Below are 22,242 nucleotides of genomic sequence, written 5' to 3' on the forward strand. Positions count from 1 at the left end.
AATAATAATAATAATAATTTGGCAAGCAAACTGAAATATGTGGGTGTTTGTGTGTGTGTGACAGAGAGGAACTTTGAAACTTACACAGTCACAGGTTTAGTGAAGTTTGTCTCATATGCATAATGATAATTCTTCCAATATTGCTCAAGCTTTTTACCGACATTCATTATGGTTTTTCTGCGCCAAAACAAAATAGCATCCTTAACTGTGTAAACAAATCAGTCTAAAATAAATCAGTCTAAAATTTGTAAACAAATCGGTCTAAAATATTGTATACTGTAGTATATTTAATATATTTTATATGATTTTATCTCTATATACATAAATCATCTGAACATGTTACTCAAACACACCTGTACTCTTCAGAATAAACAAAGTCCTGCTTGTTGTGAGTTGGTGTGAGGTGGTTACACTCTATTACCCCAATAACTCCCTCTCCTTTGATGTCGGCCTGGTAACAAAACATACAGTACAGAAATGAAGAGTAAGGCGGCAAGTACAGAATTGGGAAATTACTGTTGTTGGTGAACCTTTTTCCTTTCTTTTCAACTTCATTTATATAGTGTTTTTAACAATGGTCTTTCTTGCAAAGTAGCTTTACAAAATCAAAAGAAAATTATTAAAATGAGTATGAAAATTTGTGAGAAAATATGTAAAATGCATCAATTTGTCCCTTATGAGCACAAAAGTACAATAACATTATCGCTGATGGCAAAAAATTAGGGCTACCATAAGTAATAAAGTGTGTAGTTTTGTTTTGCTAACAAAGTGCAAAGAACAAAATGTGCTTGCATTTTTGCAGTCATAAAAAACAGTAACTTGCAGGATAAAATCCTGTTATATACTGTAAGTACAGTATATAAGTATATAAAAGTATATATAAGTATTTTTTTATCTTAATGGTAGGTTAACATCTAACCTCAGGTCCAGTTGACCACAAACCAGTTGCCACATTTACAACCACTGTTACCTGCACTAGTCACAAAAGTGCTTAAGTGGACATTAATGGGTGCGCACTTTAGCAAATGCACAATAACTACTTATATATGTTACCAGTCAAAAGTTTGGACACCTTCTAATTTCATGGTTATTCCTGATTTTATTTCTTTTTACATTGTAAAACAATACTGAAAGCATCCAAAATATGCAATATTCGCCTTTAAACAGTTGAAGTTGAGATGTGTCTGCTACTAATGCTGTAAAGCCGTCATAACGGCCCTAATCTGAGGTGGGGTTAATTGATAATTTTTAAGGCTGGTAACTCTAAATTAAGTTTTCCTTTGCAGCAGACGTAAGTTTTGGTCCTGCTTTCCTTGGGATGGTCTTCATGAGAGTCAGTTTCATCATGGTGCTTGATGGGTTTTTCAAATGCACTTACCAATACTGTTCTTTCAAGAACTATTCCAAAACAGCTGACCTTAATGTCTTAAAATGACAAATAACTGACTGACTTGTCGTTACCTTATTACCTAATGTCATATGTGTAAAACAAGAAATAATAAATAAATAATTTATTGAATTAAAATGTGTCCAAACTAGGTTTAGGTATATAGTGGAACCTTGGATTGCAAGTAACCTGGTTTGCGAGTGTTCCACAAGACAAAGTAAATTTTATAACTTTTGACTTAATAGAAGACTCCAAGTATCATCGAGTATCATGTGGCACACATGCGCTTCTTTTTTTGTCACATAATCACAACTAAGCCAATGGTATTCTCTCTCTTATGCTGCAAAATTGTACACTCTAAAAAACGCTGGGTTGTTTTTTCTACCCAAACGCTGGGTTGCCTCTGTTGGGTAATTTTTCTGGGTTATTTACAGAGAGTTGGGTAGTTTTTGTGTAACCCAGCTGCTGGGTTGAAGTTTGATTGGCTCCCCCCCAAAGTTCACCGGTGGATTCAGCGGCTGTCAGTCAGAGCTTCGTGTCTCTCTTCAGCTCCCACACCGCTGATGACGGTTCATTTAAGGGAAAATGACGTTAAATACAAGGTCTGTATTCACATGTTCACTCACCTAAGTCACATATGACTGAAAAATTATTACTATATGTAAGATTTATTACTGTTACCGTGTTAAGGTTACACTCAAACTTTCAGGCTGGTCTGAGGTAAGATAATTTAGCTGACAATAGCTGCTATAGTTAGCCAAAGAACCCCACCTGTGTGTAAAGGAAACGGATAAAATGTCTGAGCTTTTTATCTTTCTCTGTAGAATGTTTGCAGGGTGACGAAACTGTAACTGTAGTATTAGCATGACGCTAGCATTTAGTTAACATTAGAACTTTATTAATCTTACTGTTTGAGACAATAAAATGCTGGGGTGTTACAAAACACTGACCCTCTCACAAATATACACACCTGCTAACCTTCCGTTTTTCACTAGCTAGTAATTTACTCCGCGGTCAAAAGTCGCCCGCGTTTCTCCCGAGTTATAACAATATTTTACACTTTTCCCCCTTTGGCAAGTATTATGCAAATATGACTGCTGCATGTAAGCTAACCAGGTAGCTCTCTTTAACCAAAGTTGCTTGTGACTCAGACTAAATTAACTATCAGTCAGCTGTACAGATAACTACTAGATGGAAGTATTAATATCTGGGTGATTGTGACACCAGATATGACAATGCATTTCCTCGGTAATTAGCTGAAAATCAACACAGACCACAAGATCAACTGGTCTGACAAAAAAAAAAAAAAAAAAAAAAAAAAAATATATATATATATATATATATATATATACCCTATCTTTGTAATTTTTTTATTTAGTATAAATCCTATTACACATTAAATTGATAGTCTTATTCAGTTTAATCTTTGTTATTTAACCAATTTTAACTTTCTTTTATTTCTTTCTAAGGTTGGCACCAACATGGTGGAATACCTCAAGCAGGCTAAAGGTTCAAGGCCGTACCCCTACTGTACATCCTGACGTTGGGAGATGATGACCAGCGCTGCTCTCAGGCATTGGTCATTCTGGTGGGACAGGCTCTGGAGCAATGCACACTACTTGGGGCGGTTGATGTGTGCTTCAAGGCATTTTATATTTTTGACATTAACTATTTAAAGTAGTGTGCTATTGTATAGGACTTTTTGTAATGTTGCTATGAAATAGCAAGGCCTACTTGCTATTGCTAAAAGTCAAAGACAGTGTTTGTATGTTAAAATGGAACCAGGGTTGGATAGTTTTGTTTTGCAGAAAAGATCTCTAATGTCACATTGAGATCCTGCTCTGTAGAAGCTGCCTCAGCCTATTTGTGTTATTACTCCATTCTGCCCTTGTTAGTAATAGTATAGTAATGATGTCGCTGTTGATTATCTGTTCTTGTGCTTTTGAAAAATAAACGTTTTTTTTTTAATGAACATTAAATAGGATGTTGTTTATTGCATATATGTATGGTTAGCAAAACTTGGAAGTTTTTTTTTGTAATAGACCAGTATATCAAAGTGACTTAACTGTTTAATAGACATGGGTAGTTTTTTTTTTTTTACAGATTCACTATAATAACCTAATTTAATAACCTATTTGTGAGGTAGAATTAACTCAACATTCCAGTTAAAATGAACCAACATCTGGGTAGAACATTTGACCAATTTATGTGGTAGAATTAACCCAGCATTAGAGTTAAATATGACCTAGCATTTGGGTTGAATATGCAACCCATTTTGCTGGGTTAAAAAAATAACCCATTTTGCTGGGTTAAATTAACCCAGCATTTAGTTAGTCCAATAGTTACCCAGCAGCTGGGTTAAAAACAACCCAGATTGGGTTGTTTTTAACCCAGCATTTTTTAGGGTGTAAGTAATCGTCTGCCGTGCTCGGTCTTTAACTTGCTTCTCTCAGTTGCATGGTCAACATCTGTGCGTGCATGTACTGTTTACTTCAACACTGTGACCACGTGTGTGAGCGTTAAGCATCTTTTATTTTGTGTTTGTATGTTTGTGTGTAAAAGTTATCCTTTCAAAACAAGAAAGCAAAAGCAAGTGTCATTAGAGAGGTTGAAGATACATTTTCTTTCTCTGTCAGACTGTTTTGTGCACAAACACGCTAATCCTAAACACTTATCTGTCATTTATTTTTACTTTTTTCAAAGGTAAAGTTAAGATTGTAGGTTAACTTGTTTTATTTTTACTTTATGTTTTGTATTAATTATTTTTATATATTTTTTTTTTTTGGGGATGTGGAATGATTCATCATAGTTTCCATTTTTTCTTCTGGGTAAAAAATTGCATTGATGTACGAGTATTTTGTTATACAAACAGGCTTACATAATAAATTATGCTCTCAATCCAAGGTTCCACTGTATGTGTGTGTACGTGTGTGTATTCTTGATTTGTTCTCATTCTGATTCTGTTATATAGAATATATACAGGTAATTCAAATTAGATAAAACACTGACCATTAATGAAATTCTTACCCTGCGCTGACAGGCGACATGTTGATAAGCTTTGATGAGACGGTTTTTGTGGTACATCATCAAACCATAGTGCTCTTTGGTCTTTGTGTTGAAGCCGAATGTGATTTTTATTCCTCTTTCCTGATAAAAGGACTTAAGGATTATGGCATTTAAAATATTTTTTTCATTTCATTTAATACATAGCTCTTTATTTCATTTAATACATAGCTCCGACTTGTGCATCATCAGTCATATTTTTATGCTGGAGCTCTAATAAATGGCACAAGGATACAAGAGGAGGATCACACACAGGTTTGTATGTGTCAGTGTATAGATTTGTTAGAGTTTTTGTGACAGACTGAGTTTTGACCTTCTGCCCCTGAAGTATAATCTCCATTCTTGGCTTTAGGTACAGGATACTGCAGTATGCCTGAATCAAGAGAAAAATAAACAAATAAACAAACCTGACTACATTAATCGGTGGAAACTTAATCTTGACTCAGATCTGAGGACGGGATGCTGCCAACATAGGTTTCTGGTTATGTCTCTCACTATGAAGTGTATATAAAAAGTCTACACAGCCAAGTTCACACCTGGATTAAATTTCAAACTGTGTGTGCTTGTGTGTGTGTGTGTGTGTGTGTGTGTGTGAGAGAGAGAGAGAGAGAGAGAGAGAGAGCAAGAGAGAGAGAAAGAGAGACTTGACACAGAAGCATAAATTGGCCTTGACATGTGCCTCCCCAGAAATGTAAAGTTACACATCAGACTGCAACAACTGTGATTGCTTCACCAGATAGCATAGCATTTGCAGGTCTATCTTCTTATTTTTAATAAAATGAGTATTATTGAAAAGTGAATAACTGATCATCTTTTTATCACCATTTATGCTTCTGCATAAAGTCAAGTGAGTCATGTACCGTATGGGGAAGCCTAATGTGCACCTCCTCCAAAATAGAGCTATTATTAAATTGAGGTTACAATCATTTAATTCGTGCTCTCTGTATAATAAACTGTACACACCGATTGAAATGGTACATAACCTTTGTCTTCCTGACATACCTGGCGTAGGCTCCACACAGACTTGATGCAGAAGTATAAATCAGGCTTAATTATAAAAAAATATGAATGGATAAATGAATATAAATGTGATCAGTTCATTCTGATTATTATCTGCCCCCTACACCCCTTTAAAGATACTTTTAAAGCACTTTAATGCAGCCTCAATTCTTCTCGAAAGTTGGATAAAAAGGCGCAAATAAAACAAAAATCTTGAAAAACTGATATACGACTCCTCCTAATACAGCGCAAATCAAAGACATGCCTATTCACAAGGGACTAAAATTATCACAGGACCTCTGTATTTATTGTATTATATGGTAGGTAATTTGCAGAAAAATTTTTACTTTACAAATTACTTTACAAATTACCGATTCGCACAGAATTAAGATCACAGACAACATCCACAATTACTACAAATAACATGATGTCCCCAGGTAATACTAGTCCCATGCGAATAAGACTAAGACAAAAGTATTTCATACCTAATACAGACAAATGTACAATACTGTTAGCAAGTCTAAAATCTTTCTTCTGAAACTTCTCTATATTTATATAATATTTGCTGATTGAGTTCTCACCCGCAGTGAATATTCACTTTCAGGCACTGAGATGCTGCCCTTCGCATGTCGTTTGAGTTTCTCCCTGGTACTATTGTACACATCGTCATCAGGGATCCGGATGTCATAGCAGTCCTTCATAACATCAAATTCTAATTCTCGTGAAGATGTTCTGCAAGAGAATAATTGGCAGTGGAAACAATGTAAGAATTTATATAGCCATTTAGCTAAATAAGGTATAAGTTCCCTACTGTATAACATATTTAACTTATATACTTTACCATACTACAGTAAGATTTCATACCAGTATTCCCTTACATGCTTAACCTAAAGATCTCTAATATAAAACTATGTAACCGGTTGGGTGTTTATTACCTATGTAACCGGTTTTGCTATTTATATTGGTTTAAGAGCTTTGAATTTTTTTTTTGTTTCCAATACTTGTGTATGTCTTGTGGGAAGACATGCCTATTGGCATGAAGCGGTGCCAGGAAATTGAGCGCACCTGAGTGCAATTAGTGATTAAGACGCACTATGTGGCTTGATAAAAGTGTTTTAGTAGCGTACGGTCATGCTCCCTTTGCCTGTGTTGCTGTTTTATGGGCAGCAAAAATTGTTTGTTTTTTGTTTGCAGTGAGTCGCCTGATCTGTTCGCTTTTCATATAGTCGCATGTCACAATCTAAATAAAGTGTAGCCCTGGTTTGCGAGTAACGCGGTTTGCGAGTGTTCTGCAAGACGAGCAAATTGTTTTTTATAAATTTTTACTTGGAAAACTAACAAGTCTTGGTTTACAAGTACTGAGTATCATGTATCACGCATGCGCTTCTTGTTTTGACGCGTCACTTGATCACAACTGAACCAACATTTTTTCTCCCTATTGCCTGTGGAATTGTGAGTTGTCTCCCGTGCTCGGTCTTAGTGCTTTTCTCACTAATATAATAAACATCAGTGCACACGTGTACTGTTAATAACACTGTGACCACGTGTGTGGGCATAAAACATCTTTTATTTTGTGTTTGTGTGTGTGTGTACAGCGCGCGTGTACTGTTTATTATAACACACATGTGTGAGCATGTAAAGCAAAAGTCTTATTAGAGAGGTTAAGGATCTATTTTCTCTCTCAGCCTGCATGTTGGGTGGAAGCGCTTCAGTTTCAAATAAACATTGAACTCTAAACGCAAAAAAACATGATGATAATAACCATGAACGTGCGTGTTATTCTTCCCCAGAAATACAAAAAACAAAAAACAAATTTATACTAGCGAAATAAGCGCTGTGCGAAACGCACGCCGATGTGAGCTGCTTTATTTCAGTCATAATATACTAACAAATTTTTGCTGTGTAGTGGGCCACGCACATCCTTTTGCAAATTGTGGTTTACCTTATCATAACATATGTTGTATTTTTAATCACTCTACACACAACACCTTTCTTTGGTATTTTTATATAATGTTTTAATTTTAGATTTTAGAAAATAAATTAAAAAAAAACAAATAAAATGATTGCATCTGTATTTTCCATTTGTAAAATAGCATAAAAATCATGGGTTGTGTATCAAGCAATTAAAAACCCTTTTTATGATTGATGAATATTATGACTGAAACAAAGCTGCTCGTATCGGCTCATATCAGCAGCGAGATGAAAAGTGCAAAGTGCAAGCGTGTACCAAAAACAGTTACATTTGATTCATAAAATACTCTGATAACAAACAACAACACAGCACAATGCATGTCTTGAATGGCTGAAGTGTGGTTGTGAATAAGCATTTTAGCAAATGTAAAATGTTTGCATGAACCCGCGGCGCGCCCGTGCGCTCTTTCACTTTGCAAAGTTTTGATCAAAAGGCAGATGAACGTGCGTGCCATTTAACCCCAGAAATACAAAAAAACACGAATCAAATTCATACTAGCTTTATTTCAGTCATAATATACTAACATATTTTTGCTGTGTAGTGGAGCCTCTTGTTGGCAAGCCTTTTTCTAAATACGCCGGTTTAACGGGTGGGGCTAAGAAAGTGAAGTGAATTGACAGGGCTATGAAGGTGATAATGTTATCTCGTCATCTCCATAGTGTATGCGCCAATAATTCACGTTTTATATGAATTACATATTTTGCTATTTGTTTTCCATTAGTCTATATAAAAGCAGACATTTTGCTTTCTATAAGTACAGTGGAACCTTGGATTACGAGCATAATTCGTTCCAGCAGAAGCAGGCTCATATTCCAAAACACTCATAAACCAAATTTAATATTCCCATAGGAAATAATAGAAACTTAAATTAATCGTTTCACAGCCAAAAAAAATAAATACAGAAAAATAATTAACAAACAATATAAAGTAAAAATAAAACAAATTACCTGCACTTTACCTTTTATGAAAAAAAAAAAATAATAATTCAGACAGATAAGTGTTTCTGTTTATGCGCGCAGGCGCTCTGTGTGTGTGTGTGTGTGTGTAAAGCCCCTCATGTCCCGAGAGAGAGTGTGTGAACCGGCATTGTGTCAAATTACGTGCGCACACACATAAGAGAGGTTGAGAGAGAAAATGGATTTTTAAACTTCTAATGAGACTTTCTTACACAGTAAACCTTTCTCCTTTCTTATTTGAATTTTACATAAACACACATTAATGGCAAGACTGTTTTGTCTGAAAAAATTAGCAAGGGACTTGCTTACCAAGACTTTCTCATTTTTCAAGTCAAAATTTATTAAAAATCTCTGCTCGTCTTGCGGAACACTCGCAAACCGCGTTACTCGCAATCCGAGGTTTCACTGTACAGATGTCGCCATTAAGACTGCATGTGTTTTCCCGTGAGATGCCGCAATTGCAGCAAGCAACATTCGGGAATTTAAATAAATGTTTTGTGCTTCACTGAATATCCGTGAGATGGCGCATGGAAGGATTTTATCTAAAAGCCGGACCAAGTACAATGATGAATTGTGTATAAAGTTAACCTTAAACAATATTGTTTCTAATGTTGAAGCAAACATGATTTTTTTTTTGTTTTACAGTAGATCTTTTATGATGGATGTGTGTATATGTGCTTCATATAATTTTCATAAGGATGAGATGCCCAAATTCGTGCTTTGAAAATCATAGTAAGTTTCTTATACTGTATAGTTTTTGTAATGTCTTAAAAGGGACAAAACAATGAAAGACATGGCAATGCCCCGGTTAAATTTTATATTAAAATTAATTTAATTTCCTGATAGTATGCTATCTGATAGTGTTGACTATACGAATGTCCTGATTCGTGAATATGCCAACATATCTTATTTAAAATGTAAAGATGTGTTGCCATCATCAGAAGACATGAATAAACAAATATATAATTTATAAAAAGTATTTGTGGATATGTATGTAACGATGCAGCTTGTAAGGGTCCTCCACTAGAGGTCACTGTTTTTAGTTAGTAGTTTTTGTTGGCCGACTCAGTTTCCCAGCAGGCACCTCGGTCAGGTGATGCAGTGCACACCTGAACCGAGGTAGCCATCAACCAATCTATAAATAGCTGTTTAGACTGGGAAACTGGGTCGAGCATTTTTGGGTATTACCACTGTCACATGTGTGGGCTTTTGTTCTGTTTAGTTTTATGTTTAGTTTGTACTTTGATTTTAGTTGTGTTGACTTGGGCTCTCTTATTGGCAATGTCTCTGTGTATGTTTTGTGTGTCTGTGTTAGTGGAGCTGATTCAGTCCTGTCCTCCTGTGTTCTTGTGGTTAGCTAGAGCAGGTAAGCAGTTAGGTGTATGTGTGGCTAGGAGCATGATTAGCTAAATGCTATGTTGAGTTTATAGTACAGTTACAGTACTAGCATGCTTCTAGCCATAGTCCCTCTGTGTCTCTAGCTATCCTGTGTTTCCTCTCCCCCAAGTTGCCCAGTGAGCCTAGCCTTTAGGTGTCCCCTAGCCTAGCCTTTGATGTGTCCTCAGCCTAGCCTTTGATGTGTCCTCAGCCTAGCCTTTGATGTGTCCTCAGCCTAGCCTTTGATGTGTCCTCAGCCTAGCCTTTGATGTGTCCTCAGCCTAGCCTTTGATGTGTCCTCAGCCTAGCCTTTGATGTGTCCTCAGCCTAGCCTTTGATGTGTCCTGAGCCTAGCCTTTGATGTGTCCTGAGCCTAGCCTTTGATGTGTCCTGAGCCTAGCCTTTGATGGTCCCCTAGCCTAGCCTTTGAGGGTCCCCTAGCCTAGCCACTGGGTATCCCTTGTCTGTGTTTCCTCTCCCCCTAGCGTCCCAGTGTGCCTGGGTTTAGAGTGCGGTCCCTCCGGGCTTTGGAGTAACGACTAGCTTGTGAGTGCTGCCTCGCTTAGCCTTGGAGGGCTGCCTCGCCTAGCCACTGGGTAGTCTTTGTCTGTGTTTCTGTGCCCCTTCCCTAGTGTGTTTAAGCTATTAGGTAAGTATAGCTTAGTGCATGTTGGGGCTGAAGACATGCTTAGCTAGGTGTATGTGTAGCTAACTGCCATGGTTAAGCAATGCTTAGCTATGTTTAGCTAGAAGCCATGCCTAGCTGATTGCCATGTCTTTAGCCCTTGTCCTGTCCCTCTCTTGGTCTCTCGTCTCGTCTTTACGTGTCTCCTGTCCTCTCCCGTGTCTCTAGTGTCTCCCGTGTCTCTAGTGTCTCCCGTGTCTCTAGTGTCTCCCGTTCTCCTTAGTGTCTCGTTTCAGCTCCACACCTCGTTTGTGTCTTATGTGTTTGTCCCCCTGTTATGTGTCTCGCCGCAGGGCGTGTTATGTGTCTTGCCCTGTCTGTGTCTTACCAGAGAGCCCCTGTCAGCACAAAGTTAAGTATCGTTTAAGTTTGTTTGTTTCTTTGTTTGTATCTTTATTTATATTTTGTTTAATTATTAAAAAGACTCTTTTTTTGATTACACCACCCCTCTGCCTCTATGCCTGCTCCTTCCGCCCACGGCGTTCAACACCTGCCAATACACCCAGAACATGACACAGCTGAACACTGCTAAAGCAAACATGAATTTTATTTTGTTTTACAATAGATCTTTCATGATGAGTGAGTGTTTATGTGCTCCATATTATTTTTATAATGATGCCAAAATTCATAGTAAGTTTATTATAGTTTTTGTAATGTCTTAACAGGGACAAAACTATTAAAAAGATAGCATTACCTCGGTTTAAATGGTCTTAAATTAAATTAATTGACTGCTGATAGTAGGCTAACTACTGATAGTAGGCTAACTTATAATCTGATGCTGTTAATTATGTGAATGTCCTGATTCGTGAATATGCCAACATATCTTATAAATAAAGCTGTTCATCGTTGTGCGGAAACTCACGGCTCGTACTTCCACTTTACAAAAGGCAGCGTTTTGATCAAAAGGCTGCTAATCGCGCGAGATTTTTTGATAAAATGCAGACATTCTCGGCCAGTAATGCACCAAAGACAAATAAATGTACAGTACTGTATATAGGCTACTCGCGTTGTTTTCGCGCGGAGAGATTGTGTGTGCATGCACGGAGAGTTTGTGTTGATAAGTGTATGTGGATAAGTTAATAAGTGTATGTGGTTAAAGTATTTGTGGACATATAACTAGGAGAAAAATGTAAATTAAGGATGTCTTGAAACTTAATGAAGTAACTCTATAAGCCCGCATTAACGTTAATTATCGCCAGCCAGCACGAATAGGCGGCTCCGTCCCTTTGCCGCCTATTTAGGGAGCCTACAGAGTGAGCGAGTAGCGATAGTAGATTTGGGCGCACACCCATCACAGGCGCACACCGTGACAGAAAGTAAAGATGAGGATCACGATGCTCAACATCCTGGAGCCCAAACTCCATTTAAATTAAATAAACAAATATTGTAGATAAATAACAATAGCCCACTTGTGGGAAAGCATTTTTATTTAGATTATAAAAAATAATCCTGCATGTGTTTTAGGTGTTCCAGCTGCCACTGTTCTGATGGCTCTGTAAGAGTAAATCATTCTGTAACAATTTTCCATGTAAAACAGGAACATCTGTATGAATAAATTGATATGATGAGCTATTGATTAGTTACTTATGTAAACGACTCAGTTCAGATGTAAGTAAATGGAAAGAAAGTAAATGGCTGCGCTGTTTGGGGGAGGGACGTGCTAATGATGATTTGGTCTGCTGTGTGTGTGTGTGTGAGAGAGAGAGAGAGAGGGGTGTCAAGAGGTCTTACATACTCATGAGAAGTCGTGATTATTCAGTGAAACAGAGGCCCAGCTAAAAAATGTTAGGCACATCAGTCACTTAACCCCAAATAAAAGTTATTTCTGAGTGTTATGATATAGTTGTAAAATAACAGATGTACAAACAGTGTGCACTGAATACTAAACCTAAACTAGGCACAAGGATTAATAAACCAAGATAGCCCCATACCCGTTTTTTTTTTAAATAAAAATAAAAGAATATTATTGTGTATAGACTGATTAAAAACAATGCAATTTATGCTATCATACGGAAAATCTCAATTTATTCCATTTCAAGGGTTAAAAAAATGGTAACAATGTCAACTTTGAATCTAGAATCCAGAAGATTACACAAATTTAAATCACTGAAAGTCTCCAGAAGAGCCTTAGATTCAAGAGGTTTTTAAAGTGTGGAGAGGTGCATTTCAGATTCTCTGAATGTATAGGTGAGAACAGCTGGTTCACACCTGGGGAGAGTGAATAATTTGTATTTGAATGTTGTCTGGCATTGTAAAGCACACACAGTAACACTAAAAGAACAACAACCCAGGATTAATAGGAATAAGAGGCCCTGATTATACTGTATAAATATTATTTAGTACAACAAAATTCCTCAACGCTCAGGAAAACGTTTTGGTGCGGTTAAGCACTGATTAGACTGTAGGAAATTAAAGAGGATGATTTTTATTTAGACTATTAAAAAAATTAACCTGCGTCTATTTTTAGGCATGCCAGCTGCCACTTTTTAGTTAGAAGTTTTCAATACAAATCTTATAATGCCCACATGACATGACGGAATTAGGCAGAGCTGATTTTTAATCACTGGAATGGAAGAGATAGAAAGTTTCCTTATCATAACATGTATTGTTTTTAATCGCTTGATACACAACCCATCATTTTTAATGCTATTTTACAAGGGTAAATACAAATGAAATAATAATTTAATTTGGTTTATTTATTTATTTTTAAAACATTATAATATAATTAAAAGCATGCATACACTCTAAAAAATAAAACTGTGCTGTACTCAATTTTTTTGGTGAAACATTTTTACACTTAAAAATATTGAGTAAATATAAAAAAATGTAAAAATCATGTAAAATATACTTCATGAATTGAGTACAAGTCAGTAAAAAAATTAAGTAGACCTGAATAACTATATTTAGTACAATGATGTACAAAATTAAGTAAATGTAATGAAAATCTGAAGGTAATGCAAAGTGAAAATTAGTAAAATAATTGAGTAGATATAATTGAAATGGAAGGTAGAAGATACTGAAAATTATACTATTATTTAACAAACAAATGTGCTACATTTACTAAATATTTTAACTGAATGAAAGAAACAATACACACATTTTCATTTTAATTGAAAATTTATTTGCCAAATTTGACAAGACATGAAGTCTAAACTCAACCTGGTTTACTTTGCAAATGACATGAATTTATGTTATTAGTAAACAGTCTCAGGAACAATACTTCTGCCACAAGTATTATACAGTTAACATGTGGAAAGTAGACTTTTGTATTATAATCTAATGAGTCACATTTTACATCTGAAAGATTGCACACCTTCACACTTCAGTTTCCTGCAAACTGTAGGATCCATACAAATGTGTGTGCAGACCTTCTCAGGTCTTAAAGAAGCAATGACAGTCTAAATGACCACAGGACACTAAATATCCATGACTAACAGTACCATGCTTTACTCCATAATGATCGAAAATTCCTTTTGATGATGCAACAAATGTGCAGAGCTTACAGCGCCATCCTATAATGCTGGCACCTAAAAAAGGAACAATAGTATACAAGTAAGTACAAGTGTGACTGTTAATATAAAGTCTACCAGACTGGTAAAATAGTACTTCTGTTCAAATACATACTTTTTGGACTAATAGTCTTGTTGTCATTTCTATCTTTGATTCAATGGTTACACATTTAATACTTCTGTAACATTTAAAAGTTGACATTTACCTCCTGTTTTATCTCCATTCAACTTCTCTTCATTAGTGGTGTTGGTGCTGTGAAAGAGATATAGAAAATATATAACATGTTTCACACAAACACACACAAAATCAATCAGTTTTAGTTTCTTTTACTTACATATCAGAACATACATAATGTTTCACTTCAGTATTTTAATTTCATATTACTATCTCCCAATTCTAATTCTGAGAGAAATGTTGTATTTTCACTAAATCTTTATATTTCATAGCCTTAGCTACTAGTACAGTACTTAGCACATTTATTTTATAACATCTGCCGCTGCGTGCTCAATGTTATAAAGTTGATAAAATGATACAGTGATAAAACAGTGCCAGAACCCGGACACTGCACCTCATTTCAGCTGTTTAAACCGGATTTGGTCCGCGTTTCCTCCTTAAAGTGTCGGAGTGACCGAGCAGACTCGCGGTTCAGTGTGTGAGGTGGACCTGTACACACGTTAATTATTTAAACATGCTAGTTTTATATCCTCGCCACAGTGGCAGTTGGCTGCGCAAAATCACCGCATTTGGCGGGAGAAATTCAAATATTGCGGCACAACCGCGGCCGGTTACACCGAGAAACCCGGAGGAAACCGGGACATGCACGCGCCGCTGCTCGGTGTTAAATCTCTCCCTTTACACCAGAGTTTAAGTGTCTGTATTAACGCCGCTTTAGCTGAGCAGTTTGGTGGTTGGAACAAACAAGCTAAATCACACTGAACCCCAGGACTGGCCTGTTGCTAGCTATCGTTAGCTCTGGAGCTCGGCTGTGACAGGATTCAGAACAGTAACTCACACCCTATAAAGTTGTGTGTGCAGGCAGACAGAGTCATTATTACAGTAACTTGTGTTAGCTGTTTACTCACCAGGATTTGTAAGGAATGTTCCAGAATGTTCCAGGTGCTTCATGTCCATTCTCACATCCTCACAGCCTTCTTGTCTCTGATGTTACACCAGACTTCCCATGAGCACTTGCACAGGGCAATTTACTCAATTATTTAAGTTTTTGTTGTTAAACATAAAGAATATTGAGTTGGAATGAGTGATAATTGTAGTTCTTGAAACTAATCAGTACAATTACGTCATTACCAGATATTTTGATTGAAATGAATAAAAAAATATTATGTGCATGTTAAAAATATAATTAAGTTAGTCAAATGCTGATTTTTACTAGTGAAGTAAACTTAAATTATAGTGTAAATTTAAGGCAAAACTAATAGTTGTTTTTTTAGGCATTTATTTTGATTTGTCTAACTCAAACAATCATGTATGTGACTTTTAGAGATTTTATTAAGGTAACATAACCTTTTTATAACTGTGAAATTTACAAGGCCACAGAATCATTTTTTAGAGTGTATTATGATAAGAAAAATTGCAATTCATGGATTAAAAATGGTAACAATGTCAATTTTAGAATGTAGAATCCAGAAGATTTAAAATTTACACAAATTTAAGAAGAGGCCTAAAGCAAGATCCAAGATCCTCCCGTTTGCTGAAACTATGCAGTGTGGGGAGAGGTGAATTTTAGTTTCTTTGAGTGTAAAGGTAAGAAAAGCTTCACACCTGGGGAGGGTGTATTATTTGCATTTGAATGTGTCTGACATTGCAAAGCACACACAGTAACACTGCAAGAACAACAACCTAAAGTAAATAGAAATAAGAGATATATTATACTATAACCATATTATACAAAAATAGAAGTGTATTTTTTTGTTATTCTAATGTTCTATTTTGTAGGTCTTCTTTCCCAGGTATTTCTATATTTAAATTTTGATGTCTTTAAAGTTTTTTTTTATATAATACCAATAAACCGATACAAACAGAAGCTATATAACAGTTCATTCTTTGTACAAATAAGATCGTTAGCTAGTGAACTTAATTACCTAGTTAATTTTTTTATATATTTTTTTAAAGCCCTTGAGCTGTTGTTAGTGCTTGTTTGGCCAATCAGTTTCCTTGCTGTTTTTCCCGACTCATTTATAATCATTAGTCTACTTCTGCTTCCACGCGAACATTTTACGTTCACTAAAAGCCTTATTCACAGCCACATTTCAGCCATTCACACACATGCATTGTGCTATGTTGTTAGTACACACTTTCACTTTTCATCTTCCCTTTGATAAAAATGCTCCCGATATGAGCCATCATATCATATCAATCATAAAGAGGAGCGACATATACTTTTTTTTAACACTGATTTGATTAAACACTGATTTTTTTTTAAGTGAAAGCGTGCGCGATGTGAGCCGCTTCAATTATGAATAATTAAATATTAATTCAATGCTGGAAATAAACAGCTAAAATCATGATGATGATGATGATTATTATTATTATTATGTTCTTTTGCTGTTTGGGTTCAGCGTTGATCAAAAAGCCGCACGCGCAACTCACTTTCACTTCGCACAAGGCAGTGTTTATTGTTTAGTGTATATTTAAAGCGCATAAACACAATAAAACAATAATGTTTTGGGCAAACATATCATATATCTTTGTAATCTTTTTGCACACACGCGCGGGTGCTTTACAATAATAATAACAATAATAACAATAATAAATTCAGAGCACTACTACTACTAATAATAATAATAATAATACTGAATGGAGAAAGCGCAGTTAAATACGTATCATGATTGAAGGAGAGAAGAAAATGAAAAACAAATACAAATCAGTATTTACAGTTTGAGCTCGACACGTTTATGAGCTCTGTCGCTTGCTTTCAATGGGTGCCTAAGAGAGCGAACACATTTTTCGGCTTCAGTAGACACACAATACTTCAGAATGAAACACGACTGCCCCCTACAGGCATTTTCACAGCTTGCCGCACGCAGCCCCGATCCCTTTTCTCGAAACGTGCGTTTTTAATGGCGACATCTGTATATATTTTTCAGGTCTGTGAGCCAAGTATACACAGAGTTTCTGGTTCACTTTCTGAGGCGATCAAGTTCACCGATACAGAATAGCGCTGTATTCTTGCTTGCTTTCATTATTTTACAAAATCATAACGTTTTGTCGTCAATGTGAGTCCACTTCAATAAAAGTAGAGTATTATAAAGGCTATGTATCTTATATAGTATTATCATATTGTTTTTGCACATTAATCTGACAACACCTGTGGCTCACCCACTTTTTTTTGTTTGTTTTCTGGCTATGCGAGTGTTACACATGATAAAATATAAAGGCTCACTGCGTTAACAATAAAAAAAAAAAAGTTTTTTTAAAGTTTTGCACCACTGAATTAAAAGCGTGTTGCCCTATTGTGTTGTATATGTGTGATAGGTTACTGGGAATTTTGTTTATTTGCGCTATTATACACAATTTAACTGGCATGTATTCATGTTCATTAAGGCAGCATGAATGATTTTTGTGATCTGAATGTGTTCCCCCCTTTCCTTGTTGACTATTTAAGCATTTTTAACAGAGTATATCCACATGTAAATGTATGATATGATGTAATATTAAATATTAACGGAAGGGAGTGTATATAATTTTTTTTATTTGGTTAATTTGCCTAACAAGATTTTGTGTTGGTTTGCTGTGTTTTTTTTTTTGTGTCTTTTCTATTGCTATCAAAGTATTGTGGTTTCCATGGATATTTACATGCCCAATTTTAAATTTTAAAAAAAATTTTGTGTGAAATAATATTTGTGTCGAGCCAGCAGGGTCCTTCATGTTTTTGTAATTTCGCTTGGTTTATTTATTTTTACTTTATATTCCTGAGTAAACAAAAAACCTAGGTGGCGTAATCGGTCTTATCACTTTTAGCCAAGGGTTACATATAGTAGAACAATTCAAACTCTGCATGCTCACCTGCGTAGGTTCCAGATGATGATGCGGGTTCCACTTGAGTTGGTGCAAAACCTGTCAATAACACTGAACTCAGACAGCAGCTGTTCCTCAGTGTTAAACGGAGAATGTGTCAGGATACAATTGAGACTATCTGCATGCTTTGGCTCAGGCTGGAGTGAACAGTTAGGTTAAGGAACAAACTGCGAAGAGGTACCTTCACACTCTTGGAAAATATATTTTGGTTTCTACATTTATCTCCTTAAACTCCCATTTCGCTGGCAGGCACTCTTGCAGCTACTTATCTCTTGCAGTTATAAATGCACCTGTAATACAAATTTTATCTTCAATAAATTTTATCCAACATTCCTCTGAAATCAACACATCTTCCTCTTTGTTTTCAAGTAAAGGATATTGTTCTGTCCGGTGTGGGTGAACTCGACAATGGGCAGTACGACATACTCTTTCATCTCAAGGTAAGTCTGCGACAGGAGACCTACACACATGATGCCATCTTTCTTTGAGAACACAATGACATCTTTCCCCAAGCGCATAGAACCTGACTTAAAACCATTACCATACTGGCCCACTGGCTCATGGCTTTCTGTCTGGCTTTCTGCCTGCTTAATAGAGAAGCCAAAACTGAAAGAGAGAGAGAGAGAGTGTGTGAGCTGTCAGTAAAAAGAAAAATTGTGTACTGTTTATTGACTCTTTTCAGTTAAGGTGAATTGCTGGATGATTTAATTGATAATGCAGGCTTCATAAACGCATCCATACCTCAACATTTTGTGCATCTTTTCATAGTTCAAGCCGTTTCCATTATCCATGAAGATAAGGCAGTCCTGGCCTTTGACAGCTGTTTTATCAATCCACAATTGTTTTGCACTGACATCTGGGTCATAGGCATTGTCTATCAGTAGGGAAATAACAGGAAAAATCAAATACGCTGCCCAGCCAAAAAAGTCACAGACTCTGATTTTGTTGGACCAGCTTTTGCTTTCATTACTGCATGCATTTCCTGTGTGATAATTTCAATAAGCTAATGCAATGTTGCATTTATTTTGATCAAGAGTCACATCAATTCCTCTCCTACTGTAGATCTTGTGTTGATGATGGGAGAGTTGGACTGATTGCTGTGTAGTCTTCCACAGCACATCCAAAAAATTCTTAATGGGGTTAAAGGCAGGACACTATAGTGGCCAGTCAGTGAAAACTATGGTGGCCAGATAAAGAAAATTATCTCATGCTTTCTGAACCATTCTTTTACAATTTGTGCCTGATAAATCCTGGCATCTTTTTGAAATATGCATGTGCCAGCAGGGGGGAAAAAAGAAATGATGGAGAACCCTGGTCATTCAGTATATTCAGATAATCATTGTTTTGTTTTTGCCTTATTATTTTAATTATTGAATGAAGGGCTCTTACCTATTTGCTTAGTTAAATGTAGGTGATGGCTTTGTTTTGGCTAGACAGTGTATTATCCAATGTTACTTAAGCAAATGTTTGTCTTTCAAGTGTTTACATTCTTAGTCAGTTCTAAAAAAAATCCTTAGGTAACATTGAGCTCTTAAGTAATTTCTTTATTCAGGGTACTGGCCTAAATTAATTATGGTTGGGAGAAAAATCTCTTCCCTTTAGAAGGTTTATTTACTATTACTGAAACAACAGATTAATACAAATTGTGCTATTTTAACTACACTAGTTGGGTAATGCAGAGCATGTTCTTTTTGGTATTTCTCTTGCTTCGAATTCGGCTTCCCTCTCACCCAACTGACCCCCACCATCTCAAACATCATTGTTTCTTGGCACCAACCTTCTTGAAGTAGCTCTTCTAGTTATCAGAGATCAGGCCCACCACAACAGTATCATCACCTAACTTGACAATGGTGGTTAAATTAGAAATGGTCTTTTAGTCAAAAGTGAACAATGAGTATGGAAGGAGGCCCTCAACAATGAGCAAGGGAGGGACTGAACTGCATTCAACAAACAGTATTTTCACATAATTGGCTTTTCAGGTGTCCAGATCATTCATAAAGATAATTCTATTACTGTTATTGTCAACCAAAAAGTTAAGAATGTGAAAGATTTAAACTGTGTTTAAAATAGTCTAGAAATGTGTTGGATAAAAAATGAAGAGATTTGACTTACCAATCAGTTCTGCTATAGCACTGAATACAGAGGTGTGGCTAGTAGCATTTGAGTGCAGGAACCATGGATTGATCTTTAAGGAACAAAACAATGTAAAAAAAAAATCAAGTACTGACTGATATATAAAAGAAACGAGAATGATTCATAAAAAAGAAAAAAAAATGTGTTCCAAATTTAGACTGCCATGAAAGGGCAGTTAATAAAACAAAGCTATGGTAATCATAATCAACAGGATAAGTGATACTTGTACTTGAAACATAAGCTTGATTGCTTAAAGGACATGCTGAATTTATTATTTCCTAATAATTTCATCCGTTTATATATACACTCTACAAATTGCTGGGTTGAAAATCAACCCAACCCACCTAAACAACTCTTAAAACTACACTTTGTGATACACAATAACAGTAATATTTCGAACATTATGCAGGCTGGCATTTGAGAAACCAGAGAATAAATAATAAACCAGTTGTTGGGTTAAAATAACCCAACCAGATGTTCATTTGTAAATGACTCCCTACATCTTATTTAACCCAACATAAACCAACCCAACAATGTGTTTAAAGCCCAAAATAACCCAGAATTTTGACCCAGGATGAACAACCCAACAATGTGTTTACAAAAACAACACAGCATTTTTTTTTTTTTTTTTTTGAGTGTAGGATCCTGAAAACTAGGCTGTTCAAGTACAGGATCCCCTGAGGATTTTTTATTATATTTTTTTTTTTTACAGTAAAGTGCTTTGTCATTTTCTCACGGATGTCTCTGATTAGTTAGTGTCACTGAGATTGACAGGAAAGAGGATTTGAACCAACAGGACAAACACTTCTCTGTTGTGCCAATTGGGAGTTTGTCCAAAAAAGGAATCATACTGTATACCCAAGTTTTAGCTTCCATTTATTAGTTCTAGATAATTGTAGGATTGAGTGGATGGTTTTGTTTGTTGGCTCAGAAGTATTGGGTTCTTAAGGGCGATGATATGAGAAACGGAGTTCAACTGTAAGGAAGATGATGGCGATAAAGACCAGAAGGTGGCAGTAATGCAACGTAGTGGCCGCCAACCGTTAGAAAACACCAAACGGAGTCAAAACAAGACCAGGAAATAAATTTCTGAGAAATGAAACTGAAACCAGACATGTCCATGTCGGGTAAACAGCTCAAACAATATTACTTCATAAAATTAACTTGATTATTGCTAATTAACTCAATCGTGTATCTTGCCATAAATAATCATAACACATCTACATTTTCTGGCTTTTTTTTGCTACAGTATCCAAAAATGTTTTTCTATAACTGTAATTGTAGTTAAAGATGCCCAAGTGTACTTACCAATCCTAAAGGTATTCCTTTATTTGTTAGTGGTTCCATCTGTATATGAAACTGCTGTACAGTTCTAAAGTGGGTTGCTTATGAATGAGCAGGGGACTCTTTTACTGGTTTGAAATGCCGGTGTTCCGGGAAATTCAGTTTCCCTATGTTTCCCCGCAGTGCGCGCGCAGATTCGAATCATGACGTCACTCGCTACCATACGCTGAGAAGGCGAACGCGGATTTTAACAGTTTTTCTCTCGTTTTAAAGTGTTTTTACGAACTTTGTAAATTAAACAGATAACCTATGCAAAATAATCGGAATTTCGCTTTTTTTTGTATATTTGAAGATAATTCAGACGTTTTAAGCCGCTGCAAAAGGCTGGTTTGCTGGGCAGGTACTGACATCGCGACTACTTTTATTACATGTACATTAGCTGTGTGATGATAGATGTGATACTGATTTATTCTAAATATATTTAAGGTTATACTTTGTAATTTATTATACTCAAGGGTAGTGTGTCTACTCGTGATAACCACCATACTCTTTTTTTACCCACTCAAACATCCAGTTCTATGGTGTACAAACACACAGGTACAGGAATTATAGGACACCACACTCATAGTTATTCATATTATTCACATCTATCTATCTATCTATCTATCTATCTATCTGTCTATCTATCTATCTATCTATCTATCTCAGCACCTGCATATGATGGGGAAACATGATATCCTGATATCCATGATAAAACAGACATACATAATTGGCACAGCACTTATTATAATAGCATTTTTACATTAAATAATGTATCTGAATTGGTTATTTTTCTTTAGTT

At 35.9% G+C, this 22,242-nt stretch overlaps 1 protein-coding gene across 1 annotated transcript in view; it reads right to left on the bottom strand.

Moving 5' to 3' along the window:
* LOC128524324 (uncharacterized) overlaps positions 1 to 21,563 on the bottom strand; it is a 32,878-nt gene extending 11,315 nt beyond the window's left edge. The window contains exons 1-10 of the mRNA XM_053496847.1: positions 21,426 to 21,563; positions 20,097 to 20,169; positions 18,726 to 18,858; positions 18,364 to 18,590; positions 17,973 to 18,126; positions 6,031 to 6,181; positions 4,686 to 4,823; positions 4,415 to 4,534; positions 354 to 451; positions 85 to 177 (exon numbers count right to left, since the gene is read on the bottom strand). Coding sequence (XP_053352822.1) covers positions 85 to 177; positions 354 to 451; positions 4,415 to 4,534; positions 4,686 to 4,823; positions 6,031 to 6,181; positions 17,973 to 18,126; positions 18,364 to 18,590; positions 18,726 to 18,858; positions 20,097 to 20,169; positions 21,426 to 21,464 — 1,226 coding nt within the window. The 5' untranslated portion in view covers positions 21,465 to 21,563. The remainder of the gene's footprint in view (positions 1 to 84; positions 178 to 353; positions 452 to 4,414; positions 4,535 to 4,685; positions 4,824 to 6,030; positions 6,182 to 17,972; positions 18,127 to 18,363; positions 18,591 to 18,725; positions 18,859 to 20,096; positions 20,170 to 21,425) is intronic.
* Positions 21,564 to 22,242: the final 679 nt, after the last annotated feature.

The sequence above is a fragment of the Clarias gariepinus genome, chromosome 5 (assembly GCF_024256425.1).
Source record: "Clarias gariepinus isolate MV-2021 ecotype Netherlands chromosome 5, CGAR_prim_01v2, whole genome shotgun sequence".
Lineage (NCBI taxonomy): Eukaryota > Metazoa > Chordata > Actinopteri > Siluriformes > Clariidae > Clarias > Clarias gariepinus.